This window comes from Cupressus sempervirens, chromosome 9, assembly GCF_028749045.1.
Source record: "Cupressus sempervirens isolate cs-2001-9-10 chromosome 9, ASM2874904v1, whole genome shotgun sequence".
Classification (NCBI taxonomy): Eukaryota; Viridiplantae; Streptophyta; class Pinopsida; order Cupressales; family Cupressaceae; genus Cupressus; species Cupressus sempervirens.
The window spans coordinates 272,189,700-272,200,038 of NC_143126.1; the positions used below are offsets into that span (position 1 = coordinate 272,189,700).

At 37.5% G+C, this 10,339-nt stretch overlaps 1 protein-coding gene across 2 annotated transcripts; it reads right to left on the minus strand.

Moving 5' to 3' along the window:
* Positions 1–1,512: 1,512 nt before the first annotated feature.
* LOC149538508 (uncharacterized) lies at positions 1,513–7,287 on the minus strand. Of its 2 annotated transcripts, none has more exons than XM_089799834.1 (7): positions 4,833–7,287; positions 3,966–4,610; positions 3,613–3,845; positions 3,349–3,501; positions 2,865–3,263; positions 2,355–2,760; positions 1,513–2,224 (listed from the first exon to the last, which is right to left on the minus strand). In XM_089799834.1, the coding sequence occupies exons 2-5, from the start codon at positions 4,580–4,582 to the stop codon at positions 3,118–3,120; spliced, it is 1,149 nt and encodes a 382-aa protein (XP_089655960.1). In that variant the 5' UTR covers positions 4,583–4,610; positions 4,833–7,287; the 3' UTR covers positions 1,513–2,224; positions 2,355–2,760; positions 2,865–3,117. The 2 variants fall into 2 exon arrangements, with proteins under 2 accessions (XP_089655960.1, XP_089655959.1); XM_089799833.1 differs by having other exon boundaries at positions 3,966–4,613.
* Positions 7,288–10,339: the final 3,052 nt, after the last annotated feature.

Below are 10,339 nucleotides of genomic sequence, written 5' to 3' on the forward strand. Positions count from 1 at the left end.
GAAAGAGTTGTGACTTTTAGAGCTGCATTATCCTTCTCCAATAATGTCAAGCAGTCAACTATCTACTGTAGTGTTGCAAGATTGGGTGGGGGTTCCATGATTCAAAATAGTATTACGCAGTAAATGAATAAACAAAACTAATCCGTATATTAATAAACCAAAGCAGATAGAATACCCAACATTCTGTCAAACAGTTCACATAAAATCTTGTCTTGTGGTGGGTAATCTACTTATAGAGGTATTTTGTTAAACACTTGGGCCTCAATCAGAGAAAGCACAAGAATATCGAAGGAGGCGACCAATATTTCCAAGTCCCCGACCTCTTGTTCAATGTCAAGCTGCGTAAATCCGACCTGCCATTCAATTTGCGCTTGACAGATCACACGCAACCTCCCCAAAAACCAGAATGGCTTTCAAAAGTGATGAAACCCCCCTCTCTGGATACAGACGAAGCCACCACGTCTCTAGAAATATCGGCAGGGTACAACAGAGGCACGACACCAACAGACGACTCCCAAACACAGCTGCCAAGGCACCACGGCTAGGACATCACGACCATGATCAGTGGTTAGAGAAGACTCTTGCGTATGACCACGAACAGCTGGATCATGGCTAGAGCACAGGACGACACTAGATCACTGGACACTGGTGAAGGAAGCTGATCACGGCTAGGCTAGAGTGCTCCAGGTGAGCTAGGGCACGGTGGAGCTGCGTCATGGAGGACCTCATCTGTCCACAACATACAAATATTCAAATTTGGAGAATGCTTGGGAGACGAAGATGACTCGATATATTTTAGATGGAAACATTTATTTAATGATGTAGAAGATGAGGAAAAAAAAAATTTCCTTCTGTCACCATAGTGAAAAACTAGCAATTGCATTTTGCTTGTTAAGCACACCCCTAGAACAATTATCAGAATTGCTAAGAATCTTAAGAGCATATGGCATGTGTTGATTGCCAAATAAAAATGAAATTTATCTCCAAGATTGTGCAAGAGAAAATGTCATGGGAGATGCAAACCATTTCCACCATAAAATTCTTGCAAATAATATTGGTTATGCTAAATCATGCAATCTAAGAACTGGATTGCACTAAAAAATTAATGAATCCAATGCAATTTGAGGCACTAGTTATAAAATTTGTTGGAGTATCTATAGAATACTTGTTTACAAAGTAACGTGAATCGGAATCGGCACGGCCGAATCGAATCGTGAATCGCCGGTGAATCGGCGATGAATCGGCAAATTTGAAAAAACCCTTTAAATGTAAAGATTTGAACAATTTAAGACTTATTTCATGCACCCTTTATTGAATATAACTTAAAAGCACTATAACATCATCAAATAGAATCTAACATACATAAACATGAAACATAAAATCCATCACATACGTAACAATGTTATCATTATGTACTAAAATGTAAATTGTATGCTAGCTGAAGTAAATAAAAATCAAATGATCATAATGATTCAAATCATGGAATCAGTAAGATGAAATCATGAAGATCTATAAGACATCAAATCATAAATGTATGTATAAATCTAAGATGAAGATCCATGAAAGTTTGAAACGTATGTCTATCAGTGATTCAGTATCACTATCAATATCTATACAATGTAAACAAAATATAAAAACAAGGCTCCAGCTCAAGCCTCATCATCCTCTAGCTCTGTTGCAGCCTCAACCTCAGCCTTTGAGTATCCAGTTTACCTATGAGAAAGGCGTGTAAGGTAGGTCCTAGAGGACCGCCGAGCCATGTCCCCTGCATGGGCAATGGGCTCACGAATAACATCGCTAGGGCCTGCGTCTGTGCGTGCGCGTGTGTATCTACCAATGCCTAAACGTGCTCTAACTGCCTCTTCTGCCCTGGCCACAGCCTCAGCCTCTACATCCACCTGGTCAACCCACGCGTGGTCTTCCTCAGTGAAGACTGGGCCCACGGTCTCTATGATCCACTCTGATTCTGGATCAATCTCCTCCAGAATGATCGGAGAGGAGTCAGCGCCCAAAATCTATCTAATCCTAAGACGAAGGTTGTAATGAACAAAGACAAGATCATTCAACCTCTGCACTGTCAACCTGTTTCTCCTCTTCGAGTGGATGTGCTCGAACATGGACCAACTGCGCTCACATCCAGAAGCGCTGCTCGACTGACTCAGAATGCGAATGGCAATTTTTTGAAGGTTTGGGGTTGTGGCTCCAAACATTTGCCACCATCTATCTGAAATAACGAAAAACAAAAACAATTAGTCTCATTTACAAATTACAACTCTAAAATTAATGCATTATATAATCAACTTTAAGTTTAAAATCTAGATTCATGAACATTGAATATATTATTTAATTTTTACCTGGCTGTACTGTTGTTTGAGCATTTATGGCCATCCTGCTAGAGAAAAGTGGCCCCTCCTTATTGTTGAACTAGTCTAGCTCAACAATCGCAGCAGCGCTATTTTCATCGCTACTCAATCTCTGAATCACTGTGTATAAGCCAGTGAGAACCTCCGCATCCGCCTTGAACTCAAGACGGAAACGAAATACCGGATTCAGATAGTAAGCTACTGCGTGGATGGGTCGATGGAGCTGATTCTGCCATCTCCTATCAATGATGTCCCAAATAGGGCCATACCTCTCCTGCACTCCTGCATATTGGGCTCTGATGGCCTCCTTGGCTCTATCCATGCCCTCATAAATGTAGCCCATAGAGGGCTTCTCCCCATCAGCAGTTCGTAGCAAAGCTACAAGGGGCTCAGTGACCTACATATAAAGTAAAACAAAAAATTTGAGTCAAAACTTAAATATAAAATAATATAACTTAAAGTAAAAGCAAAATACTAAATGTTAAATTGCAATAAATTTACCTTAAGGATTTCTCTAGCGGGTTTCCAAAAACCATCCTCATCAAATATGCAATCCGCCACATCTAACCCTATAGTGGTCGTAGCATAGGAAGAGTAAATCCACTCCTGCCCAACAAATATGCTCTTCAATCCATCCCTTGATGTCAACAAGGACTGCAAGGTGATGAAATTCAAGGCAAACCTGGTGATACCTGGGCGAGCTAACTCCTTGCCTTTTGTGTACTTCCTTATTGTGCTAAGGACAAATGCATGATTATAAATGAATTTGCATATGTTTTTTGCCCTTTCCACACGACTTGACAAACTCAAGTTTGTCAATTTCCTCCAACATGAGGTCAATGCAGTGTGCTGCACAAGGGGACCAAAATATGGTGGGGTGTCTCTCCATCAAAAGTTTACCTACAACAATTTTAAGTCAATTAGAAACTCAAATTTCAAAATTCAAATAAATTTATTTTCAAAACTTGAAAAGTTAAAAGTTTACCTGCTGCAACATAATTTGCTGCATTATCCGTCACCACCTGGATCACATTTTGTTCCCCCACCTCTGCTATAACTTCCTCAATAGCCTCACATAAATATGTGGCATTTTTCACATGTGCGGAAGCATCAATGAATTTTATGAACATGGTATATCCTACAAGTAACAAAACAACAAATTATAATATTAAATGGATCATTAACGAATTAGCATTCAACAAATCAAAATTTACAATTATGTATGTAGGAAAGTAGAATGATCAATCACCTCCACAGGATACAAGAAAATTGAGGAGTGTTGTATTCCTCCTATCGGTCCAACCATCAATCATGATGGTGCAACCCTTTGCAATCCATTCCTTTCGGTTCTCCTCGAGGTCAACCCTCATGTCCTCTACCATCTCATCCAGGAGGTATCTGCTCAACTCAGCCTCAGTTGGAGCTTTAAACTCCGGACCACAAATAGCAACCGCATCTATCATATTCTGCCAATAAGGAGCCCTGTCACAAATAAAAGTTTGGATGTCAAAGACTCAAATTATAAAACAAGTAGATATAATTAAAGTTTTACTTTTACTTTTAATTTTAACTTTAAAGAAAACAAAAAAAAGAATCAATTACCTGGCTGCAATAAATGGAATGTTGCAAAAGTACCAAAATTTGCATATCTCCTTTCTAGCAGCATCGTGAATCTCTTTGTTCAAACCCATGCCCTCAAGCATGGGTTGGGAACCAGGAGTAGTGCAGGGCACAAAGTAACTATCCATTCTGTTTTTCCGCATTCTGGGCTGCAATAGGTTGGTGTGGGACTCTGTCTCAGTATGTGACCGACTAGCACTAGCACTAACACGAGCAGAAGAACTAGGATAAAAAGGAGGCCTAGAAGAACCCCCTCCAACACAACCTACGGATGCGAAAGCTGATGCAGATGCAGATGTGGATGCAGCTGCGGATGCGGGAACATGGGAGCCAATACCCCTTAACTCTTCAACTTGCATTTTCCTATTTGCTTTGTCTTTTTCAATTTTTTTTAATGCCATTAAGCAAGTGCGTTTTGCCTCAGGAGTTTGGTGAGTGCAAATTGTAACATCGTGTCCAAATATAGCAGCAATGTGGAATTTCAATCTATAAATACCCTCGGAAGTTATTTTTTCTTTACAAAACATGCATTTTGTTTGATATTTGGTTCTTCCAGGAAACTCTTCATTATATTTCCAACATTCATCTTTTTTACCCATTGGAATTTGCGAAAAATGAGAGCAAAGGCTGCTGCAATAAAAAAAATAATGTAAAATATCAAAGTTTGAAGCTAATAAAAATTAGAAAACAACAAACCCTAGCTTGCAACTTAGTAAAAATAAAGAACATTCAAGATTTACACTAAAATTCTTGAAAATTATAGAAATTTAACAAAAAACGCATAATACACTAAAAATTTAACAAAAAATGCATAATACACTAACATGCAAGAAAAAAATAAGCACTTACCTCTTGCAAATGAGTTGAGGAGTGTTGATATTGGCTCCTTAATGCTCCCAAAACAATTGATGGGCTCCCCAAATGGCCTACTGATCTCTTTGGTGCTCTTCCTTCTTGCCGGTTGGAAACTTATGGCTTTTCTTTTCTCTTCTTCTCTCTCACTTTTCCTCTCTTCTACTCATGCTTAACAGATAAAAGGCCCTTTAGAGTTATAACAAAGAGAATAGGTCAAAAACAAGTGATTTTTTTTAAAATTTCAACTTCCCTTTTTACATGCCGCGGGTGATTCATACCCAATTTTTACAGGCGATTTTGGCAATTTTTACATGAATCGCCTGAATCGGCGATTCATGGCCCAAAAATCAGTGATACCGATACACGATGCAAAAAAAATCACCCAGCATGAATCTAGTCGCAGAATCGCCGATTCAGGCGATTTTTGGGCAATTCTCGTTACTATGCTTGTTTATGATAACATTGGCACTTCTCAGATTGTTTTCACAAAACTTACACATATGTGAAATTAGAAGCAAGAGGAAGTGAAGAATAGATTAATATAATAATATGCTATTGAAAGGGCTTAGCAAAAATGTTAATGGTAGCAAGACATAACAAACGATCTAGGCTTTCTTATTGCAGGTGTAGAACAGACACAAAACTTGTAGAGCAGTCATGACAAGCAGCACAGAAGCCGCGACAGCGTATATCAAAACCCATGGTTTTGAGCAATATGTGTCCACAAATTCACTCCACAGGATTCTCCATGTGCTTCTTGAGTAGTAAGCCTTGAGGCTGCTTCTCGCATCATTCACAGGTTTGAAGTATGGTTTCCATGTACAAGTACTGCTCATGTTTTTCGCAATCTCCACCATTTTGTCGTCGCTCCCATCCCAGTTCACAAGGACTCTGTTTCTTCTCAACTCCTCAGCGTCTTTGGTGGTTTGCATCAACTCCTCCAACAAACGAGCAAAACTAGTAACACAATTTTATTCACTCTCTGACGAACACAACTCAAAGGCGATCAAGTTTCTAACAATCGTCTTTGTCATAATGCCAATCTTCAAAACAGGAAGATATAAAGCAGACTGGGCCTTGTCAAACCTTATCTGCTCAATGCCTCCCTTGTAATGCCTGAATTTCGCTCCAGCCTTGCTTAATTTTAAAGCAAAGGGAAGAACATTCGATCCAAACAGGCGAGTTGGGTCCCATCTCTTTTTATCACCCCTCTTACCATTTCTCATTCTTCTTCTACTTCTGAAACAGAGACTATGTTTTTTAAGCCATTTCAAAAGAGGCCAGCCATTAGTAGGGTACTGGGCAACGCCCTTACGGGACTTGCTATAAATTACACTTAAATGGAGGCAATGCAGGAGATGAAATTTGGTAGCTAAACCTTGATCTTCATTTGGCTGAATCCAGAGTGGAGAATAATAACAACATATTTGAGCAACAAAGGCCTCAAATTTCTGATTTGGGTAGCCCATTAAATCATAGAGTGAGTTTAAAGCCGAAAGTGGGATTTGATTTTCTAATTTGATGACATCTTTCATGATATCTAAATACAGACCTTTACCTGACTTTAGACCCTAGAATGGGCTTCCGCCATGTGAATAGGATTGTTGATGATAAGGTGTGCTATTCTTATTGGCTACATGGTGTGCCAGGAAAACGAGGAGAAATGAAGAATCCCTAAACATCATAATGGCGAATGTCTCCTCGTTCAACTTTTGAAGAAACCGATAGTCTCCATAGAAATCCCTACAATGAGGAACTACACTTCCAAAAAAGCTGTTGTCATGCTGCAAATCTGAATCAAGGCTTGCTCCATCTCTAGCTTTTTGAATTGGTGTGAAGAAAAGAGGAGGAAGTTTACTCATTACCACTCTTGCAATGATTTTAGATTTCTCGAATTCAATATCAGCAAGGTGAGGTTTGAGGAAGTGATAAGGCCCCAAAGATATTACCTGAGGAGTGTAGATAACATCATAATTTCCTTTCATTGTTTTTGGCACCATGAAAATACTCGCAGGCTTTCCATCTCCTCTCACTTCTATGCCGTATGAATCTTCTCGGTTTCCTTCCAACCATTGAACAATCTGGGTGTTTTCAGAGTACATGGTATTTGGAGCTAAGATCTACTGGAACTAATGTGGAAAATTCTTAGCCTCTTCAAAGTTCCCTGGAGCGCGCCTGGGTGCTAATTTTGAATGTCGGGAAATCCTTTAAAAAAGGGAGGGACATATACTCGAGTGTTACGTGCACTCCAAGATATGCGAATAAATTAAATCCAGGCCTCTCGAAGTTTCGAGCATGGATGCTAATTTGATAGATGAGCAAATGCTTTATAAAAGAAAGGCACATATTGACCACCATGATACCACCTATTCCCCGTAGGTTTCCTTCCAATCCAATCATGCTCCCTGCACTTAAGCAAATTGGAATGAATGTGTACTTTATATGTACACTTACTCGACCTCCTTTGGATTGAATGAATGAATGAAATATTTTTAATAATGTCTACGAAGCCATAAGTCCAAGGGACCCAGATAAAACTCCTAGTCAATCTGATGTTATTTCTCCAACCTGTCTCTTTTGTTGTGAATTTGCATAAGTAAAATGGCCCCTTTGAAGAGTCTTGATCCTTTGAAAATGTTTTTTATGTTGTTCACTTTTAACATTTCTTTGTGTTGGCTGCAAATGTCTTCATATGTTGTACAATCCTTAAGATAGTGTCACTCTGTTTCCACCACACTCTTGTTACAAAATCTACAAATTTTGTCCTCCCACTCTTCCTTAGGGACCTTCCATCTACCAGTTTCACATCTCAAATGGTGGGAACCAAATCTCAATTGAGCAATTAAGATTTTTGTATTTCCTTTGATCTCAGCTCCTAAATATTCTTTCTCGTCATGTTCAAATGTGGGATTAAATTATTTGACATAATAAAAAAATTTCTACCTAGCTGGTTTGCCCACATGACAGATTTGATTTTTCATGCCACCCATTTTTTTCTTTCAAAATTGTTTTCTAAGTAATCAATGTTCCACTTATTGAACCATTTATCATGTTGTTTCTTCCATGTCTTCTTCCAATGAGCCAGTTCTCTGTCCACCACCCTACTAAGCCAACAATGTGCATCCACTTTACTCACCTTTTTTAAATAGCTCAACAATCTAACAATTGCAGAGGTCTCCACTGGGAACATTCCCACCTTCGCCAAAATAATCTTGTATGGGACTGTGGATTTGATTTTGAGATTAGTTATGGTGAAGTGTTTCTGAATTCTTTTAATTTGTCGCCGTTTATGTTTTGATACGTTGCTCTCCCATACCTCGCTGCCATATAAAATAACTAGTATCAGCAACCCAAAGAGGGTTTTCTTAGTCTTCCAATCCCATAACTATGTTGTCTTACACCTATTTTGAAGAAGATAATATGTCTTTCATCCCCCTTGTATCCTTTTTGATCTGCATGTTTTCCAACTGAGCCGGTAATGGAAATCTATCCCCAAATACTTTTATTCTTCTACAATTTATAGCGCTTTGTCATTAAATATGAAAGTGCATTGTTGTTTTCTCTTCCTCAAAGAAAAGACCATGATCTTGGTCTTACAAGTGTTGACCTCCATCCCTACTTCTGTGCAAAAGGTTTCTAAGTTCTTCAAATGTTCTCTTAGCCCCTATGTTGTTTTAGGGTGTAATTGTTATTGAGGGTGCATTCATCTCTTTTTCACTTTCCTCAGGTGGGTCAAGTATTCTTCATCATCCTTCACATTCCAAAGAAAAAGTTGAATATAGAAGAGATGTCATTCTTTACTTATTTTACGTGTTTCCATATTCTCTCTATCTATTATCACTAGATCTCGATCCTCCACTTTTTATTCGAAGAAGTTATATAGATGAAAAAATACTAGGGGGAGACTTAGTAGCTGTTAGTTGCCCATGTGCTAATGATCACTACGTTTATTGTTATAGATCTTCTAATTATCTGTTCTTAAATAGTTTCAAAAATATGATAGCATATGTACTAATAGTCGATCACAAGTATACTAATAGTTGATCAATTTTAGCTTTCTTGGTTGTTGATTGGTTCCATTGTGTAAAAAGTACTATTTATTTTGGTGAGTGGCTATTGAGGGGTGAACATAATGGGTTCAAGGTGACTGTTTTAAAATGACACTTTTAGACCACCTTGCAACCTATGAGTTCTACAGAGAGCTTCACAAATGTGGAAAAGTCGAAAGGTTAGGTTTAAGCTCTTCACTCACCTACGGAGGTTCACCAAAAATATTGGCAAATTTCAACATACAGATCAAGACTTCTAATTGCCCAAAGTTAGCCTAGGTGGCTAAGGGTCGTCTCTCCCCTATTTTGTTTATGTTTTATATATTAAAGCAATCTAAAAACAAGGGAGTTGACCTTGTAGAACAAAACAATGGACAAACCATTCACAAGAGATAATTAGTCACTAAGCTACTGACACAGTCACTATCCTTTTTATGTTTGTTTTTAAATAATAGGACAAAGGAATTGAACTATAACAAAGTCTTACAACGTAAAGTGTCAAAGTTCCTATCAATAGTGTAATACACTTAGAATTAGTATGATTACGATTTGGTGGAATTAATATTATTAAATTGTATAAATAAGATAGTTTAATATTACTTAAATAATATATAATTAATTGTTATAAATTAAAGTTTACTTGAACTAGAGTATATAAAATAAAAATAAGCTTCACTTTAAGGATTCTTGGTAAAAGATTAAATAAGTATGTTTAGTATTCAATTAAAAGTAAACAACATAAATTTATGATTTTTTCAGAAAGAAGTGGAGTGGTACTTGAGACTGGACATGTTGCTAAATCTATAAATGTGCTTGCAAATAATACATCTCAATTTTGCTTGATAACATTGTGCATTTATGCTAAATTCGTAGGTTTGAATCACATGTATTTATGTAAGGGTTGATAAATGTTGATTAAAATCAAGGGACACAAACATCGTAGTACCTACCTATGTGTTAAGTTTTTTGGGAGTAAAATTTGATTAAATAAGAATGTGGGTAAGGCAAAGTGAACAAATTATGTCACATGTGAGTTATGGAAGTGATATAGTTGTATTCAATGAGTTCATATTGGTTTTAAGATGGTATTTGTACAAAATTTTGAAGAAGATTCTTAGTTTGCATATGGTGTGATTATGTTTGAAGAGACATCTAATAATAAAATAAAACAACTAGCACTTGCACCTAAAGGAACAAGGGGTACGCCGATAGTGAGAAAATGTGGTAATCTATGTAAGATATATGACCTCATTTATTTTTATCATACATTTAATAAAACACATGATGAGTATAAACACAAAATTAAAATCTGATTGAATATTTTCAGGTTGACATATATAAGAATTATGATGAACAATAGTGTGTGTATAGACATCACCTAAGTTCACCAAGCCAAACAAGACTTTGTTCCCAACTTTGACTACTTCCCTTTTTAGGTTTTTTGGCTTTGTT